The sequence below is a fragment of the Stegodyphus dumicola genome, chromosome 1 (genome assembly GCF_044657685.1).
Source record: "Stegodyphus dumicola isolate Sdum_Otavi_A_Nest chromosome 1, ASM4465768v1".
In the NCBI taxonomy this organism is placed as follows: Eukaryota; Metazoa; Arthropoda; class Arachnida; order Araneae; family Eresidae; genus Stegodyphus; species Stegodyphus dumicola.
Genome location: NC_140768.1, coordinates 292,191,537 through 292,213,118, shown reverse-complemented (window position 1 = coordinate 292,213,118; position 21,582 = coordinate 292,191,537). Strand labels below are relative to the sequence as shown.

General features: G+C 33.8%; 1 protein-coding gene across 1 annotated transcript; it reads right to left on the bottom strand.

Annotated features, from left to right (window-relative positions):
• Nucleotides 1–96: 96 nt before the first annotated feature.
• Nucleotides 97–10,853, bottom strand: LOC146999590 (uncharacterized). Its single transcript, XM_085808628.1, has 2 exons — nt 10,574–10,853; nt 97–1,536 (listed from the first exon to the last, which is right to left on the bottom strand). Exons 1-2 carry the CDS (start codon nt 10,616–10,618, stop codon nt 1,168–1,170), a joined length of 414 nt encoding a protein of 137 aa, XP_085664754.1. The 5' UTR covers nt 10,619–10,853; the 3' UTR covers nt 97–1,167.
• Nucleotides 10,854–21,582: the final 10,729 nt, after the last annotated feature.

Below are 21,582 nucleotides of genomic sequence, written 5' to 3'. Positions count from 1 at the left end.
AAAGATAAGTGCCAAAATATAAATAAAATAATTTTACCTGATAAATCAAAAAATGAGGTAAATTGTATTCATTTTAAACTGGAAAACTGTCATCATTTAACTCTGTTCTCCTCTCTATTGAACCGTTATCGTGCATGTTTTACTATTGCTTTACTGAATTTCCCTATCTATTAATACAATATACCATTTGCTCTATAAGTTCATACATAAAAATTATTGACGTATATACTAAATAAATATATAAAAGTGGTCCTTTGTTACTTAATGTGAACTTTTTTTAAATGGAATTTCCTTATGAAAATTCCAAAGCTCCAAAGGTATCTTCATTCGAAGTACGGAATCTAGGAGTTTCAAATTCATTCTATTCCTTTCGATGTTTATTTTTGGTCGATGCGACTCTAGAAAATGCTCTTCTTACAGCTGCATAGTTTATTTTAATTTTTAAAATAAATTAATAAATCAAGCACATAAAAAAACAACAGCCACTGGCCCTGAAAACTGTTTGCACCTACTGCATGATCTCAGCATTGCGAGATGCCAAATTCTTTTTAAGTCTAAATAACATTTAATATTGGTTTACTATAAATTTAGTTTATCAGATACATTATTTTAACATATAAACGTTTTACGAGCTATTAAAAGTTTTTTAAAGTCTCTAAAAGTAACATAAGATATGACAGAGTAGCAAAAGTTTCGCAAAATCGCATACACGCAAATTTTAGTCGCAGAGGTTTGTCAAAAGCAGTAAATTGGCGAAAAATCGCACGATACGGAAACACATCCATGACTGGCTAAATCGCATTGCCTGACGAAAGTTTCAAGGTTGATGGGATAATACTTTAGTACCCAGTTAAGTTCTACGAATACCCTGAGGAACTGTTGCATGAAATTAAATGCAAATTAATGAACGATAAACTTGTTTCCTTCAGATTTCAATTTACAATCAATCCGAAGATTGTATAGGTGTATTATGTGTGTCTAAGATATTTATACTGAAATCGTACTTATTCTTAAATCACATACTGAATTCTCATTTCTGGATTTAGCAAGGAGTAAAGTTTCTTCGGTATCACATGCATCGATATCTGAAACATATCCTTCGTGTCAAACAGCATGGCAGTTTAATCGCTCTACACCACTTCTGATGCCTTAAAGTGTGTAAAAACATTATAAAAGCGTTTTAACAATAAACAGGTGAACAATAACGTACATAAATCTTAAAGTATTATAAGGCACACACCAAAACAGCAGTGACAGTGCTTGAAACAGATAGTCGATGAGACTGAGAGTAAGATGTCTTCTGCACCAGATAGCGTACAAAATTTCAGTCACGCCTGCATTAGGTATATGGATTACTTCTTGCTGAAATGCACGCAGACCACTGTTCGCATCATGAAACTGTTCCGTCATCCAAATTCTCCTTCGGCGGACTCCGCAGTATGCATGAGCTATTCGGCGAAGCATAAAAGTCTCTAACGAATTCCGCAGATAATTCTTCAGATCTCCAACAAGAATTTTTGTTGTCATTCCAATGACCTAGAAATAATACAGAAATTTTATATTTTAAAATAAATACCAAATAGATCTTTTTAAAAATAAAATAACACGCCGAACAAATATTAATTTAGAAGTCAAACAACAAGAATCAGCTTTATATTCGCAAATTTTCACAGGACTAGTTTCGATGGTTTTCCAAACCATCATCCTCAGCTGATAAAGTACAAATAAACGAGATATTTGTACTTTGTAACTATAGTATTAACATAAGACTGCCTGGACAGGAGTTAAGCTACTGGCGCCATCCATTGATGAAACAAGAAAACTAAAACATAATTTCCTTAAAGGCTGAAGGTAAAGATGGACTGGAATTGACCTCTTGTTCTAGTTAACGACCCTAATTCCAATCCATCTTAACTTAACTAGAACAAGTTAAGGTAGAATAAGTTAAGTTAACTAGAACAAGGTATAGTTCCAGTTAACGACCCTAATTCCGAAATTATTAAGGAAGGCCTTTTAAGGAAGAGAAATTATGTTTTAATTTTCTTGTTTCATCAACTCACGGCGCCAGTAGCTTAACTTCCGTCCAGCCATTCTTATCTTATTACTATATCTTATCTCGTTCATTTGTACTTTAGCAACTAAGGATGATGGATCGGTAAAACCATCAAAACTAGTCCTGTGAAAATTTGCAAATATAACGCTGATTTTTGTTGTTTGACTTATAAATTAAGATCATTTCCAGTTATAATTTACTTTTAACAATCCATAGCTGAGAAATAATAATTCATTTTTTAACTCCATTCTCTTTTATTTTTTAGTTTAACTTCCGTTTAGTTTTTAAGCGTTTTAAACTGGAAATTCTGTTTAAAATACATAAAATGCAGCTTATTTACAATTCCGTAACATAACATAATGGAATTTTTGATGTGATCTACAAGAGCCGAAGCAGTTACAGTGATTCACAGGCAGACCAGCAACTTAAAAAGATTTAAAACATTAAATATAATAAAATTAAATATATTCTCTAAAATTCAAATTTTTCAATTTGTTTTGTTTTTTCAATTTGTTTTGTTTTGTTTCAATTTCAATTTATCATGTTTTCAGTATTATATACGAAAATAAAAAATTAATTACTGCAAAATTAAGTTAAGTAATACCGATACTTAACAAAAAGGAATTAAATTAACCGCACATAAAGGTATTTGACTACTAATACAAAATATTAATTTCTCGATTTAGTAATCAAATGCTATTGTAAATATCCAAACTCTAGTTTCTTTACTTGTTCAGTTAAATCATTTATTTAAAGTAGTTTCAAATTTAAAATAGTTGATTTTAATTTCAAAAAGATTAAAAAGCGATAGTTTAGCCTGTCTGAAACAGAAGTGAGTCATTATCAACGTGAATATGTATGACGTCAAATGATTAATAAACTCAACCGCTTATTACGTTCTCATTTCTAGGAACCATAACAAATGCATACTAATCAATAAAAAATCGCCATTCATTAAATTCCTGTCCGCTACTTATTAAATCCAAATTGGCAACAGATTTATTCTTCAGCGCCGGAATATATTACTTGTATCTATCAACGCCTTTCGTAGTTCCTTCATTTAATACGAGTATATTGTGGACCGTGACTTTATCATTCACGTTAAAAAGGATTTGACCAAAATTTTCCTACTCCCAGGTCACTATACCTGTGAGACATTGTTTTCAGAGCTCTTTGTCGCACTGGACTTCAGAAGGGCAAACTTTCCTTATCTAGAAACAAACAAAAACAACCCTCTGGAATAACAGCTGATAGGAAGTATTAGCAGTATGCTGAATGAAAAGCAAAGAAAGCATTAGTCCTGCTTTGTAATCATGAAGTGGCAGACTGACTAAACAGACGAAAGGCAATATTCCTACTGTCTAGAAAATTAATTTTGAAATGTGAATAAATTACATAAAGAAGCATTTTTTTTTTTTTTTTTAAATCTGTTGCGTGGTTAGCATGTTTCTGTAGCATGTCGAAAATACATGCTACAGAAGGCAGCTATAAAAAGACTACACCTAAACTGAGAATTTCCCCAAACAGAATTGTGCAATTCATTTAAACTAGGAATTATAATTTATGAGACATTTTCTCCTCCCCCCCCCCAGCATTCTTCCTGGTGTAACGGTAGCAAATTCGGCGCGTATTTGAGAGGTCAAAGTTCGAGTCCCGGCGAGGGCACTGCACGTTTTCATGTCTCCTCCATTATATAAGGTAGTTTCTCCCTCCAACATTCCTTCGTGGTGTAACGATAGCACCCTCGATGCGTATTCGGGAGGTCCAGGTTCGATCCCAGGCGAGGGCATTACACGTTTTTCACATCTCCTGCTCCCAAAAAAAATGCTAATTACTCTACAATTTAATGAAGAGTCAATAAAAAACAGAAATATCTTAAGGAAGCGCAAAAAAAAGTACAGAAAATCGAAAGACATCGATTATTTAAACGTCGATTATAAGTTTATTTTGTATAGAATGGTTTCAAGCTATAAAACTGAGAAATGTTTTTCTTTCTAGAGCTTTCTTCATTCATTCGAAAAATGAGAGAATTCCATATCAACTGTTAGATGGTTCACTTGTTGGAGAAAAATAAATTCATTATTGCTCATTAAGAAACTGCATGATCAGCAGGAAGATGCATGTAGCTGATAATTGGATAAAAGTCGTTTTACTTAGGCAGCTAAATTAGTACAAGCCTCACGAAATTTATCATATTGTTATGAATTTTGTATTTACTTAGATAATTTTTGTAGATCTGTAATTAAAATTGTTGTATTTTCCCTGCAATGCAGCGCGAAACAAATTTTAAGAGAAAGCTGTGTCGGAAAATTAAAAATACAGGAGCACGTGCATTTAACATTGAGTTATCGAGGTAATTTGTATCAAGAATTGTATTGAAACTGAATATAGGTTATTGACCACTATGTTAGCTGTAACCATAATTCCATCCTCTTATTGCTTTGCAGAAATCTCGAGAAGCAGAAAGTACGCCAAATTTCTCGCGACCAGTTGAAAACCATGAAAGGCCGTAGAGAGAGCGTCTGAGTTCAAGAACTCTCAGAAATGGACTTTAACAAAATTAAAGGTGTTGTGAACAGATTACTTACGTTTGTTGAGCAATTCAAGAAAAAGAAGACTGCAGCGGAAAATCTCAAGCTAGCACTGTGCTTAGTTGAACTTCTAGCACATCTACTTCTAGCACTAGCACTACGTCTAGAACTTCTATCACTAGTTAGAACTTCTAGCACTAACTTAATTTTTCATCTCCTTATGTAAGATAGCTGAACTAGTTAAATCTAGACTGGACAGATGGCCCCACATTACAGTGACTTTTCATGATGTCTCTCTTCGCTCCGCCCTGTTTAGTTTGTGGTCTCTCCTTCTCCAGCTTCCTCCGATTTCTCTAAGTTAAAATATTACGCTTCAGGAAACTATTATCGTCATGCGCCTTTTAGGCTTCTTTCTCACTGAGCCGACAAAATTACACTTCTGTGTAATAGTTCGGCAATATGTTTATAAGTTGAAGTCTGAGTTCAGTTGCTTAGTTATTGCTGTTGCGAGTTGTTTGGCTCCGTGTGAACTGAGATATCCGAATTAGCTTTCTCTGGATATGTGCTGCATTGGGTTGTATTTTAACGTTTTTAGTAGTTTGAAGTATAACTACTGAGATGATACTGCGTGATACTACGAATATTTCTGAGGAAAATTCGTATGAATGTAAGAGAATTGAAACACTTTTATATCGTTCGTTCCTTCTATTCGAGATTCTTTTAATCATTTTTATATCATTCCTTGCTTCAATACGAGATTCTTTGAATCTTTTTTATATCGTTCGCTCCTTTATATTTTAAATACTTTTAATCTTCTCGTCTACTTGAATGTATTCTTTTTACTATTTCTTTCTAAAAAAAATTCAAATCTCCACAATCAATTTGGTTGATTTTGAGCCTCCTTTGATTTCATAAACTCTCTCAATTTCAGTACAATTCACAACTTCATTATTTAACCACTGAAAAGTGACAATGAATTTTCTTAATTTTTGGACCTCTATGCAATCTTCCATTATTAACAAGCCTTCATTGACGATTCGAGATTTTATAAGAAAAGGGGGTACCTTCGTGGAAGATTTTTTAAGCGACCCTGACTCTATTTACGTTACAGATGGCAGAAACTACGAAAATTCCCGTGCAGTCGCGCTCGCCGATATTTGAAGCCGGGCTGAACGACTAGCGTTCAGCAATTTTATCACTTGCCCTCTGGTGGGTGAGTTGCTGCGGAAAATGCCCCTCCCCTACAGTCTAATCATGGAGGTAGGAAGTAAGATGGAGTTGCCCTAAACAAGTTTCTCCCGTACCCTGCTCTGAAGTACCGGCGATCCCTACGTGGTGACCAAAACATTGGGTCATTTACCATTGAGTTCAATGAGATTTGACGCGTTCGGATGTAAATATTTTGTAATTACGTCGCAAATATACATATAAATGTATATATTTTCTTTTTCTACAACACTTCAGAGTCCTAAGTATATGAAAACAACATATTTTTAAACAACATTTCATTCTGAACGGAATTAAATGCTATACTTTTCACAGGACAGTTTTCTCAGAATGGTTTAATTTGAATGAAATATTTTCACAAGTTTTCGTTAAAAAATTAAGGTAATTCGATTTTATTCGGTTAAAGTACAAAAATTAAGATCAAAGTTTATTGTATTATTAATATTAAAATTATGCATCATTTCTTTTCTATTTATAGAGTTTCTTCCTAAAATACTTTCTTAAATATGACATGATTTTTTGGCTTCTGAGGCATCTTTTAAATCGAAAAATGTAAGTCAATTTGTAATTAATGCTCTATTCAGTTCATTTTAAATTAGAGAATTATTAGGAATTAGCGAAATACTTTAAATAGTACTTGACTTTCTCTGAACATTTCTGAAAGGGAATAAAATAAGTTTTTTTTTTTTTTTTTTTTTTTTTTTTTTTAAGTATTATTTAAAATTTGTAACTGAGTTATTATAAAATGTAAGGGCAATAATTCTTTTAATTATACTTATCAGATTTTTTTTTACCCTTCATTTCAACAATACATATTCCAAAACTCTTTATTACTTTCTTAAGTGCGCATATCATAACATTTGCTTTACAATACCTTTTAACAGATTGCTTTCCAATACGAACAATTCTTGCTTAAATAGTTTTATAACGTATTTGTCAACAGGATTTCAATTTATGTTTACAATTCAATATTAAGGTATTATTTATATATTTAGATAACATTTATAATCATTATAAATTAGATACATTTAATAATTAGATTTCTTCACAGTACTTTCACAGTTGTTTATAAGAGAATAAATTCTTCATTTCAAAGACATTTATAAATAATTTAATGAATATTTATGTATTTTGTCAAAGGCAAATACATGCTTTTTGCAATAATATGCAACAATAATATATGGATGTGAAAAAAATTTGTTTTATTTAAAACATTTTGGCGTTTGGAAAATAAAATAAAAGTAGCGAATACTCTATCAAGGGTATCGAAAGACGTATACAATTTTAAATGTACCGTAAGGTATTTTTCATTCTTTAAGCATAACATTTTTCTTAAAATCTATATTTTTGTAGTTCAACAGCTTAGAATTTTATAAAACAAATTCATAATCAAAATCGCTGTTGTTAGTTATCGAAAAATAGCCAAGATGTGATTTTTGCGTAAATGTCACTAAACTATACAAATTGCTATTGTCCATCACACTATGAATGTTTCTTTCATGCGAAAGTGTCCCTTTTTCGATTTGTATGGAACTGTCGTGTGTCGAAATACTATCAGAACCGTGTCAAGCGAGCTTCTGAATGTAAACAAAAAACACCCCATCTGGTGACCCAAGCTTCAAAGTAGTGCTTCACTTCTAGTGCCAACTGGCCCCTCCTTCCTTTCCTACCTCCATGAGTCTAATGCCTAGATTTCCTCCCACTGTCTAATTATTTGGTCGAATTTCTTAATTTCCCCAATGACTATTTATTATATCATTATGTCCGTCGCGTTGTCAAAGGTGCTTAGCAAACTTATCGTCAGATTGTTTGAGGAAGTGTTGGGAAGATGGTGAGGCCATTGCTCATTTTTCATAACTCCTGCCTCAAAATAACCTCAGTGGAGCCCTTACTAAAAGGTGGTGGTTCGTCACCACAAGGATTTGGCGACTGGGTCCCCTATAATCACCCGTCGCTCTTTAAATGTAGGTATTTGCTTCCTCCTTCCAGCATGCTTTCGTAGTGTAACAGTAACACACTCGGCGCTTATTTCGAGAGTCCCAGCGACGGCATTCCACATTTTCCACATCGCCTTTAAAATAACCTAATGACTCCACAAACTAAATTTTTTTTTTTTTTTTTTTTTTGTCAGCGTTAGAAATATGTTCTCTAACTTTCAAACTGCTTCACTCTGCATCTTGTAGTTTCACTTTCATTCCGTCTCCAAGCAGTACTTTAGAATCTGCACTAACACTACTCTACTCATTTCGATAGTGCTATATACACTGCACGTAGTTTTCCTTCTGATGTTACAATCAAGTTAAAATTCATTTTACATAAATTTCTTTAAAAGAACGCCGGAAAACTAAAAACGCACTTGCAGCACTGAAGCAATTATCAAAGATCGAATGGGTGTTATTTATAAAAATATGGGAGTAGTCATGGGTTTATTGATTGCTCCTCATCGGTTGCATGGGAATACCACTTGTTGCTCTCGGTTAGTTTTAGCTGTTAGAACATTTCCTCCATTCCGTCCTTGAATGTGAAAAAGATACCATGTGCCGAAATATCTCATCACCTTTTAAGAGCCTAACATCAAAATTCTATGACGTATCTTTCTTTTTATTTAGCTCCTCATTAATGTCTTTTGAAATTTCAAAACATAATTCGGAATTGTAGTATTCTTGGTTGGCTTTGCCAAATTAACCCGTAGCGAACTAATACCGCCAAAGAGTGCTCTGTAAATAAACTTTAAAAGAATTCCACATTTCACAGAAATCAAATTAATAATATTTATACAGTCCTTGTCTGGGTAAAATTTGCTCGAAAATTCAGCAACATAAAATTCTACGTTGTATACTAAATGATATCATGTTCCATGATATCATAGAAAGAGATAATGTATGAAGATCTGAAACTCAATAAAAGCTATTCAGTTATGACATGATATTCAGTTGAAAAGAGATCATTTAATCTCTTCTACAGCCAAATTGTGTCAAGCAAGGGTCCTTCTTGCTCTTAGAAGAACTTTACTTTTTACATTAGAATGATTTACACTTGACAATATTCATGGGATTTATTGTAATCGTGAATATGACTCTTTGTCTAGTAGAATGCCAAATTTGTATTTAGATTTATTAATGTGTCGTGTAGTTTACATACTTAGAAATACACTAGTTAAACGAATCTTTTTGCCACAGAATTAATTACTCCTTTATCTGTCTTCTGTCCTCCTCACTCCAAGGTCAAGTCTCATCCGCGACTTTCAGCTCTCCCCTCCTTCTTTGCATTGTGTGTGAACAAGATTGTTATCCAGTCAATAAGGAGTTCCACGAACTAGAATAGACAGTAGGGATATTGTCAACGGGTGGGAAGCTACTCTGACGGATGGCGTAAACTTGCCGCAGCCCGCTATAAACTGCATTTATAGAAATTTGCAGGTATAGAAAATTTATTAATAGCCTCAGGTAGACAACCAAGAAGAGAGTCAAGTTTAGTTCAAAACCAAAAAGTAATTTTAAAAGTTCTAATATTTACAAAATTAGAAATTTTAGAAACTGCCAGAAGACTTAGATATTACTTTCCTAGCAGGTATTTCACAATACGCCTAAATGTATCCCCCAAAATGAAAGAAACACATTTCGAAAATTAATAAAATTGTCAAAAGAAGAAAATAATGTATTTAAGGTATATTTACAGGCTGCATATTATATACCGTAACTCATTTTACGAATGTTAAATATTCGTTTAAAACACATCTTTCTTACTCATTGCTTTTCCTGGGAATAGTAAATAGTTGTTTGTTTAAACACTGTATTAAAATATTGGCTCCTTCATCATCATCAAAGTGAAGATATTTTGTTTAACTAAAAACATACCTAGGCTTAAGTTATCAGAAGGTTTGGGGGAATTATTTAAAGCATGCATTTCAATGGGAATAACAAGAAGTCTAAAAACTTGGCTCACACTTTCAGAAAATATGCTTAATTATTATAGCCAGTTACTAAACAAACAATGCAATTGCATTGGGAGAGCCAAAGCAGATCTTCAACAAGATAGAGTAAAAAGATCTCGTTTATTTAAGAACACAAGGGCTATCTGCCTAAGGGAAGGCATGCATTCATGGAGGACTTTCTAAGGCAAACTAGATCGTATACTCATTACACATGGAGAAAACCACGAAAATTCCCATGCAGCCACAAAGAACAAAAAGCGATTTACATACCAGTTTTAAGCGTGGGTATCAGAAAAGAATTACTTTAATCATATTAAGATGGAAATTTTAATTTTACATGAATTACAATGTAAATCTTAAAAAAATCTCAGAATTGTCGCCACCTTTTTAAGACGCTGTTTATTATAAAAGTAATATTCTGAATAAAAATCCTATTATATTAGATATACGTTAAATATATATAACATAATGAATATGAGATAAAGTTGAAATATTAAACCATATCGAATCTACGTAACAAAGAATAATTACAGCTGCAACATTTACAATAAGTACAGACAAACGTAAAAGTGACTGAATGATTACTTAACATTACTGAACTATTTTTATGAAATTTAATAAGTCAGCAAAATGCTAAATGTAAGACTTTTATCAGCTCTTGTTTTTGTTGTAATTAAACACGAATTTTAGAAAAAAAAAATTGTAAATTTTTAAAGAATTTTTAAACTAAAAAATTAAATAAATATGATTAAATATAACGTAAAAATAATTATATCAATAAACAAAATTATTTTGCTAAATGTGAAGAAAAAAAGGGTATCTGCTTACTTGGAATGCCGATGAGATGAATCGAAGAAACAAAATTATACACATTTTGTTTGCAAGAAATTTCAAAATGTCCTTGGGCCTCTCGTCGTTGAGCAAATTCAGTTATTTTGTTATTCTTCCCTAAATGACAGATTTTTCGCACAATGACTGTTCCTTACAATATCACGGTTTTCTTCCGCTAACCAACTCCTTGGCGCCATTGGCGCTACCGCAAAAAGGACCCGCTGGCGAGACTGCCTTCGCCAAGTTCGCCAAAAGTAATGGTTTAGCGATATAAGGTTCAGTTCTGAAACAAAACATAATATAAAGCATATGTAAATTAAATTTAACATTTTAAACATCATATTTATTGCACAGTGTATTACTAAGCATATGTAAGTTAAATTTAGCTTGTTAAACATGATAATTAGTACAATTAAATTCAGTTAGCAGAAGAGCATGATATTATGAGATGCCGTTAAAAATTAGCTGGTTCAAAATGGTATTTAATACAATTCAGGTTGGTGGAAAAATATGATGTTAAACATTCGTAATTAAGAATTAGCTTAAAAAAGTAAAGTATATGTTAGTATTATTATTGAAATATATTTCTAATTCTATAATTATTTATAATAATATAATTATAATAGTTGAAAAAAATTGTATACTACAGTATATAGCAATGCACTTATTTTTTTTTTCAGATTTTTTGGCCCTGATAAGGGTTCCTTTTTTTACAAAAATCTATGCCATTAAAAGTATATTGCATGAGACGTGCTACCCTAAAAGGATATACCTTTAACTGCGCTTAAAATTTTCGTTAATGTATCTTGCCGTTAGGTTTAACTTCACACCGAAATAGGTATTCGAGTACATGATCTGCTAGATTTTCCTTGTAAAGAGCTTTTTTTTTTTTTTTCTTTTTTTTACTTTCAGAGGCCGCCTCTTCTTTTCTTTAGGCTGGATATGTGCACTAGTTGCCATATTAACAGTGTGATGCACATAATACCCATCATGCCTGTCTAAGAATGAATATGCCGCCATTCATTAGTTTTTCTCTTTGCCCCGCGCTTCTTAATCAGCGCCATCAAAATAATTAGCGATGCTAATCCTTTTAAGACGCACTACTGCAGACAAGCATCTGTCTCAGATAACTTCCGTAATTGAACGAAAATAATTCCATCTTTAAAAAATTCAGATAAGATTGTGAGGAGTTCGACAAAATAATTATTGCTGTTGCTTATGCTCACTTATCTGACGATTACTACGTCATATAAGTGAGCCCAGGAGCCCATGCCCAGGAGTTTCTCGTGGCTAGGAGAGCTAGATTACGCCTGCCGTTGGCAACAGCCTTGAACATCATTCAGGTGACAGTGCGACTTAGCTCAGTTCCATCTCCAATTTTGATGGAGAGCACTTCAAATTAAGAATTGGAATGAAATCAAAGAACCTATTTAATGCCTTTGTTTCGTGCTCATATTGTTCTTGCTCAATGCGATCTCCTAAAGGTATTAAACATTAGGCTTGAATAGAATGCTATCTGAAAGTTTAATCAAAGAACTCAAACTGAATCAAAGAGTAGATTCGATGTCTTTGTTTGAGTGGACGAATAGCTGTTTAACTTAATATGAAGCACGATAAGTTCTCCTAAGACAGTCATCATGAATCTTCAATATAGCTCTGTATGAAACCTAAATCAGCGAACTCGGAAGTAATCAAATTCTGATTCAAAGTCTTTGATTGGATCATTGATTGCTTGGTACCGTAGGATCTCCTAAGATATTAAGTATTATCCTTGAATAGCTCTGTGTGATCGTTCAATAAATGAACTCAAATAAAAGGACCGATTCATCGTGATTTTCTCATAGAATCGGATGTTTATCTAGCTCAGTAAAGGACACAACAGGACCTTCTAAGCTAAGAAGCGCCAGCCTTCAATAGAGTGCTGTCTGACAACTGAGTGTGAATGAACGCGAATAGAATCAAAGGGCTGATTTAAACTATGTCTGAATAGATCAATGTTTAGGACAATGCGTGGCAGAATAATATCTCGTAAGGTAGACTCAGAGTAAAGTGCTGTCTTGAAAGTTCAATCAAAGACCTAGAATGAAATCAAAGAGCCGATTTAAAATCTATGTCTGAGTGGATCAGCGGTTCTTTAGCTTTTCCTGGTAATGGATGGTCCTTGTGTATTAAAGCTAATTTGAGCTTAACTTTCATTCGTAACAAAACGTTTTTCGCTTTGGACACTTCACAATCGTCCATTGCTGAAGAAGCTAAGAGAAATAAAGAGTAGAATTTTGCGACATTTTGATGTCATAAACTGTTGTACGTATATTAGCAAAATTTTATGTGCGTTGTAAGGCTCATTATCATTGTCAATATTATTTGCGATATCTTACTCAAAATATACTAACTAGATGAAAAAGACGAGGTGTTTAGTTCGTTTTTCCACATTTCTTTAACAAACAAATTTTCATCGACAGCTGAAAAAACTAAATGTATGAATGCAATAAAAAGACTGTTTAAGTTTAATTTTTAATAAATTTCTGAGTATTTAATGATTATTTGAATTCTTTCACCATTGTCTTTGATAATGAAGGAATAACTGAATTTTATTTTCGATATAATCTATGCATGATAAAGATTACTTGAGCCGTAGTCTCAAAAACGAACATAATATATTTTACATAAAATATGATACCTGAACCTTCGACAGCATATATTAACCACTCGGATTCTAGCCACTCTTAAGAGATACTGAAAGTGAAAACTTAACTTAGTTACATATATCACCGCATTATGATGATATAAGTATATAATTTTTACAGTACTTCCTTGTTATAGCGGTCCCAAGACTGAATCACTACTTAACTGATATATCTCGCCCATTGTTCTTAAACTTTGCTACGTATTACATCTCGGTTGATTAAATTTTGGGGGCCACTATAATAAGAAAATACCATTTTTGTTTGCTTATCCATTAGTCTGTCCCTTGTTAACTGGATTAAGAATTCATATAAACAATTTTAGAAGTTTTTATACGAAAATACTTAATTGGATTTTGTGAGAAATACAAAAACTACCAAAACTTCAGACAGCTTTAGTGAAAGGCGTGAATTAATATTGCTAATAACAATAATTAAACTGCACCCAACTAAATCTGAATATCTTCAATTATTTTCTGTTAACAGAGACTTCACAAATTTTATCACAAGTGTAGCTAAAGTCAAAGAAAAGTTGTACTTAACCAGAGAAACAAATGACCTTTATTGGTAAAATGGTTTACCTGTCAATATACATAATTTCTTTTTTCTCAATAATTTTCAGATATTGTAAAGAAATTCATTTTTCACTTTATCAAAAACACCGCAATTGGAATTCGCAATTTTTCGTGTACATTCTATAATATTTCACTTTATCGCATAATTTTCACTTTAGCTTTTGAGAATACTATGTAGAAAAAATTCTAATTTATGGTAACAAGTATGGGTCTATATAACAGTATACTGTGAATAATACACAAGAATTAATTTTACTTTTTACTACTTGTATTTTCTAATATAAAAGTAAAGTGTTGAAAAGCAATAATTATAATTGACTTCTTTGAACTGTAGTTATAATAATAAATCTAACATAAGTGTATTTTTAATCCATTAAGTTCCTTCTTTACCCTGTAAATATTTTCTGCTCAGTCAGAACTCAAGATAGCATAATTTTAATATTACTTTATTATAGGTTCCTTATCTAAATTTTACTACGTGGACCGTCGACATTCAGTTAAACATAAAATGTATTTAAGTTAATTATTAATTAAGTGTTAAAAATTATCTACTTTCCAGCCTTTTTATATGTTATTTAAATTTAATATTTATAAATCAAACCTCACTTTAGGATCCAAAAGTTATTGTTGGTTAGTGCAGCGATCTAGCGAGTATTTTTTTAATATTTGCTTTTGCAAAACCATATTTGCAATTGTGTACATCAAGTAATTTGTTAGTCTTAATTTTTAGAAGTAAAATTAGCAAAAGTTGGGGAAGAAAAATTATATGCAAATAAACACCATGCATATGGAACCTCATTATATCACCACCACTTTCATGTTTGCAAAATAAACATTCGTTAAAGACCAAAATTTTGATCACTTCTACCAAGACCAACAGATGGAGCCACACCATATCCTCACCAAGCAACTAAAACTCAAGAATGTTTCCACTTTAAATTTACTAAAGTGGATGTCATTCACCACTATGACGTAGGGGTAAATAACTTCTGAATCAAAGTCTTAAAGACAAATACTCATTACTATCTCAATTCATATCATATCATGATCATTTAATCTGAGACAGCTTTGCTCCAGAATTTATTTTACAAATGTGAAAGATCAAGTTCGGGATGTCTTGTGGCGCCATCTGTTATTCACAATATTAATAAAATTTAACTTCTGCTGTCGTCATTTCTGAAAAGCCAAATTTAAATTAATTACTTATTCGGGTGAAAGCTTACTTTATAAATCGTCAAATTACCAATAATAAGTAATTGCGAGAACATGTACACACTGGAATCCTGATCTAACTGGGGAAGCAACTCAATATGCAATCAGATCTGTTGTCGACTTCCCAAACTGCATAACACGTCTGTCATGCTGTCAGCAAGTTTTACGTAAGCTTCAGTTGTTGAAAGGTTTTAAGCGTTTAAATTTTGCCCTAACCATGCGGCTGATCTCAAAATTCATAATTTTGGAAATCACATTATTATTCTAAAGAAAACTTCTTTATCAGCATTCGTTTCAGAGAGTGATCTATTGTTACTTTTAATGCCGAGGTAGAGTTTTGTTTATTGAATGCAGTATATAAAAGATGCACCCAATTAAATTATGCTCAAATTCGTAATGGTGAAAAGATTCAGACTGGATCATTTAATTAGGGAAAAAATGTACAAGGACTTTCAGGAAAGGAAGTATACAAGGAAGAATCCTTTTGTAGAGGTGTTTACAAAGAAAAATTGGCCATAATTATGTTATACTTGTTGACAGTTACTCCTATGCAGTCAATTGTGAAGAATAAAACTAAAGGAAAATTAAAAATATGTCTTGTCTTTAGCCATCCCTTCACTTCAGCTATTACTATCTAGCAACTTGGTAGCCTAACTGCAATTAGACATCAAGGTCTCTGCAAATCTGTTAGAAGAAGTAATCAACAAAGATCCAACCATAGTCGAGACTGAGGTACTGATTCACATGCCACCTGTTACTGCGCTTCTTTTACTGTTACACTAAGTATTATAATGCAGAGTTAGCTTAAATGAACAGACACGTTTAGAATTTTACAGCAACAGAAGTTTTAATAGTACGATTGAAATAATTATGTAGTTAAAGAAATATGCCCTGAAGTTCATATTTGGCATATTTTATGGGGGACCTTTCTATCGCATAACAGATCTTTCCAACACGATTCATCATGCCACTGTCAACAGTCACGATAGCTGTTGTCATGAACTGTTTAAATTCATCCGAACTTGTTGGAAGGACAGAAATAAAAATTCAGTCCCCTAGGGTCGCTCATAAGAAACAATCAGATGGTGATAGATACAGACATTTGCCAGCATGGAGGCCAGCATTTCACAGTATGTTCTGCTCAGTCGGACAGCCAAACCAATACCGAGGTAGAGTTTCGTCCATACCCTATTCTAAAGCAATGTTGTCAACTGTAATAATAGTTGTTTGGCGTACTGGTTTTGCAAACACAAAAATCTTTTCCTACCTGATTAATGGCCATATTATTCCAAAGACGTCATCTAAATTTTACTTAATGTGAACGTCACAAAAATGAACGAAAGGAGATTCGTGAGCTTGAAAATTTCCTCTACCAAATGGTACTAAATGCTTCTCGATAAAAACAAAGACTTTTCGATTTATAAGCATCTAATCTATCTATTTATTTTAAGCTCTCTTTAAGCTTCGCGTATCTTTTATCCTTTTTGGGGCCATTTCTGTGGAGCACCAGTTACACTAAAGGACTTATCACATCTAGCGACGGTCCCTGCTAAACGAAACATTTCTGAGAAGCACTAGCACTAGTTTAAACGGGAGGATCCTTAGATAAAACAGCTCCGCTGGAAGCGAAGTCCCACCTAGCTGCGGAAACGATGTACCGGTTAAGCGGGATTTTTTTTTAAACCTCGCCGAAAATATTTCGTCTGGAGCTCTGTTCCGGGTAGAGATCAACCAGTCAGACGAAAGTTCTGCTTCTAAAAGATCACGTGATCGCAGTCTGAGCGATAATCGATTACTGTTTGGCGATCAAGTCTGTTTAGTAAGTAAAAATGGTAACCTAGCTACGTAGGTTTCGTGGAAATACGTGGGGTCTGAGAATTGTCCCTTTCCACGTCCAGTCCCGCGTAGAGGAAACATAGGTGATTGAGACTTTACAGTGTAAGATAAGATACTATATATTGGGTGTTCCCCTTTCCGTCAGCTAAGGATACTAAGGGTCCTCATCCCCGCCGAACTAGACCCAGGAATTCAATCGCCGTTCTAGAACCTTGGAAGGATCAGCGTCAACGCACCTGGTGTGACACAGACCTCAGGGCGCCACTGGTCTTCAATTTGCTACCTACCAGTAGATTGGGCTCCCAGTCGCAGAGTGACATTACCCAGCAAACCCGGGACTCTACCCCCGGCTGCTATTGTCGTCTGCTCTATGACAGAAAAGGTTAGTGCAGTGGGGCAATACCATTTTTGTCTATGACGATGTCGTGGTGCCCCCTGCACTTTTTCCTGTCCTGTCCTGCTCTATGACATGGTAGACCAACGGACCGGCCAATAAGTGATCTTTCCGGGGCCTTCAGAATCTCTAGGTTCGCAATTTGTATACCTCCGTGGCTAAGATTGTCTAGGTACAGATCCTATAGCCAGTAGCTTCGCAGAGTTCTTTACGTCGACCCTCCTGGGGGGGGAGCACTTACAGTGGGAACGACCGCCGTAATGTTTCAATTTAAGTTCTCTAGCGTATGCAGATTATAAGTATAGATATTTCCTTTAAGACACTTTCATTGCAAAAAAAGGGAAAAAATTATGCGTTCGATAGATCAGATGAAATTTTAAAAGGATATGGTTGCCAAGAAATCCAGAAACGAACTCTATGGTTTTAATGGATGTGTGTCAAGTGGCACTGTCTTTCTGCAACGAACATTTATGTTCATCGACGACAAACTGTGGCACATTTCACTATTGACTGCAATTTCAAGTACTTTTAAACAATGAGAAGAACAATAAAAATAAATTATATTTGGCTGATTCGCAACACTGATTTCTCTGCCTAACATTAGAAACAGATTCTAAAATAGATGTCATATTACTGCATAGGGTTTTATGTTTAAACATATTATTTATATTTTTATTGACACTTCTATGTTTATCTTCTCCTACCGTAATGCAAATTGGTTAACATCTATCAGAATAAAGTTCGTGAAATTAAGAGAGAGCTTGTGGTAAATGTCTCAGAACTATTTTTGCCCAGCTTCGAGCTTTACCTTAATCGGGTTTAGACTTTGCTAGAAGTGTTTGCTCGTTAGTCGTGTTTGCTAAGGTATTTTGAACCAAAATCTTACAAAACAAATTTGCAGTTTTAATTTATACATTGATTGTTTTACTTTACATTAAGGTACTCCGACTACATTGGCACGTAAAGTTTGAAAAATAACTCAAATAAATCTATTACTGGTGTGATTTAGCAGAATGCTGCATAAATGACAGAAACAGATGATAAATGTATCATCAAAGCGTAAGTTTTTCGTTTTTCTGACATTTTGGACACACAGCAGTTATTTTTAGAGAAATTTCTCTCTGAACATTTAATTAACTCTGAAATTTTCTGAAAAAAATCTTAAATATATACTTAAACCTATGCTTTTGCTCCATCTGATTTAAATTATTTTATAAAATATTTGGAAACATAAAAACTGAAAAAAATTAAGTTAATCAAAAGATAGGTTTAAACACAAACAGAACGAAAAGGAAATGTTGCCCTATCTAAAACAGAAATTGCGAAACTAATCTTGTTCCCGAGCATTGAATAACAATGGGAAAGTTTTAAATTTCTTCTTTTGAGCGTCACCAAAATTGTTCAGATGAAAATTAAACATCAGCTTCCGGACTACTTCTAGTTTGCGGCCTAAAACACGAGCAGCCGTAACTTTGTTTCTAATCACCGGAGAAACAAAGTAGTTTTGCGAAGATAAATGTATCAATTTCATAATGCAATAATTTAAAAAAAAATTTTAATTTAAGGAAAATTGACGATTAGAAAGTAGTCCGATGGATACCTTCAACTTTTGTGTTCTATTAATCACGCAATAAAAAGGGGCTTGTTCTGTTGCACATCAGGCTGCTCAGTTTTGGTTAACTGAAGAACAAAATAAAAAGATAACATTTTTAAACCTTCTTCTGAGTTCCGTGTCATGGCACTGGGCATCTAAGACGGGACTATAAGTCAAGGCCATCTTGATGGGCCATGTCCCCTCAAGACAACACCCTCTAGATCTTTCGTGACGGTGTTGCTCAAGATGGCTTGCTATTAGTCGCCTGTCTATTCGGAGCCAAAATTTAGCATTTGAGTAGTTAGGTTAAGTTCTGCACAACCGACGGCAGATGGCGTGTATACTCGGTGTATTCTTAAAATGGCATCTAGAGATAGATGATACAATTATTCCAGCTGCAAATCATTTTATAATGAAAGGTTCATGTAATGCGCATGACTTGCCGTTTTCTCTGTATTTCTTTTGAACATCTGTAGCCATTATATTCATACTCATGTAATATGATGTACAGATAGTATGCAGTGTACTCATGTACACTGCATACTATCTGTGACATTTACTGCTGCTTTTTTCATTCTCCCGTACTGTGAATGCTGCAAAGCAAGTAACCATTATTATAATATTACATTATATCATTGTTTATTATCATTTCCCATTTTTCCTATTCCCATTTTACATTTCGCATTGTTTATTACCATTTCACATTGTTTATTGCCCTTTCACATTTTCACCATTATTATCCTTTACCATCCCATTTCATTTTATTACCAAACCATCGTGCATATTATGTACCATTAATAGAATGGAATTTCAGTAAAAATCACTCGCATCGCCTCTTAAGGAAAAAATTATTCAAAACTGGCTGTGTGACTCTTCGTATCACAGCGGTACACAGGAAGTTATAATCTTAAACCCATTTTTTTCCCTCTTTGTTTCTTCAGTTAACTTATCAAGTTATTATTTAAATTAACCGGTTATTTATAATTTCAGCATTTACTACAACTTCTCCTTTTCTAGGACTTCGAACGGCGAAGTCGTTGAACACTAGTAGTTCGGTCCGAGGTTCGAATCCCGCGAACGGGCTGGCTGCATGAGCGTTTACACAGATTTCCCTATGTGTAACGTATATATATATAATATATATATATATATATACATATATATATATATACAAGTATGTTTCCATCAGAAAGTCCTCCACAAAGGCATCCCTACCCTTAGACAGATACCCCTCGAGACTGCCGTAACCATATAAACCCAACTATTCGGCTTTGCGCCATCGCTGCCAATATCTTTTTCTGATACTTTGGTTAGAATTTCTGAGCCAACTTGACTGTAAATTTAATTGTGTTGTCTTTGACTACTAGTTTACGATTTTAATCGGAAATTTACTGTTTGTGTTTAGTTGCATCGCAACGAGCTGTGGTTTTATTTTGTTAGCACAAGAACGTGCATTTTTGTTTCAAGTTTTGTTTAAATAAAAAGATTCATTTAAGCCTTTATCTGACTCTGCGATTACTTTCAGACATAGCGAGCAGACGTAGCAGATGTGGAGCGATAATTCGCTCCACGTCTGCTACAGATTTTAAAACAATTTAACGTTTACCAGATGAAGGAAAACCCGATAAATTATAAGGTATTTCTCCTGCCTTCCTGGCGTGCCGTCGTGTTGTAGGGGTCAGCACACTGAGCCGGTATTTCAGAGGTCCGTGGTTCGATTCCCGGCGAAGGCGATTGCTAATTTTTCATCGCTTGCCTGCTTCCAATCAACCTAATGTTCTCTACAAAACTTAATATTATCTTCCATAAATTCTGCATTCTGATTCCTCGTAGGTTTTTCTCTTTATTTGTCAAAGCTCGAATTCTTGAACTATTTCATTATTATCAAACTCATTTTTCAGCTACGAAATAATGTACGACTGAATAGCTCTCTTGAATTTTTCTCTTCTCGCGTACAGAGGTACCTTGGTATGCGTCATTAATCTGTTCCAGATTCTTGGACTTACACCAAACTGGAAGGATAATAAACGAACTCTTCCAGTGAGTAATAAAGAGAAAATAATTAACTCATTCATATAAAAGATCCCGTTGTTGTTATGACAACACTTTTTAATATTAAAATAAAAATGCAGCGGTGAATACTGCCCATAAATGATTTTCTGTTATCTAGATCAAAAACAATTTCCCTACATGCTGTAATATCTCTGAGCTTTGTTTCGTAATTTATTTCATCTTCTTCGCAACGTTAGCCTATTTAATATCGCATTTATTTTTCACAGTCATAGACAGCATCGTTACCGGCATGTGGTCTGAAATAACCAAGTCCCGAATACGCATGTCATCTTCGTAATTTTCAACAATCCCTTTTTCCCCCTTCATGGTGATGAGATCTTAATCATTTGCAAATGGTTAACGCATTAACTTTCATAAAATTCCCTGTTGACTAATTTACAAAAACATTTATGCGAAAGAACACAAAATCGGGAGAAAATTCAGAGTTAAGAGCAAGTTGTGTACTGAATAGTAGCAACAGAGGATCTATTGATGCTAATCAGCAGTCGCAACATTGCCTCAAAAAAGGTAAATAAGGGATGTTTAGACACGTGGCCACCTTACAGAGTTAAATACCGCAGCCCATAGAGGCGTTTCAAGGAGGCATGAGCCTCCATTCAACCCAGGGGGACAAATTTGTTTCACTAAATCTGGGTAAA

Coding starts and splice junctions, on each gene's coding strand:
- LOC146999590 (XM_085808628.1), bottom strand. CDS start 10,618: ATGTGTATAATTTTGTTTCTTCGATTCATCTCATCGGCATTCCAA. Junction 1,537..10,573: donor TCATCTCATCGGCATTCCAA/GTAAGCAGATAC, acceptor TATTATTTCTAG/GTCATTGGAATGACAACAAA.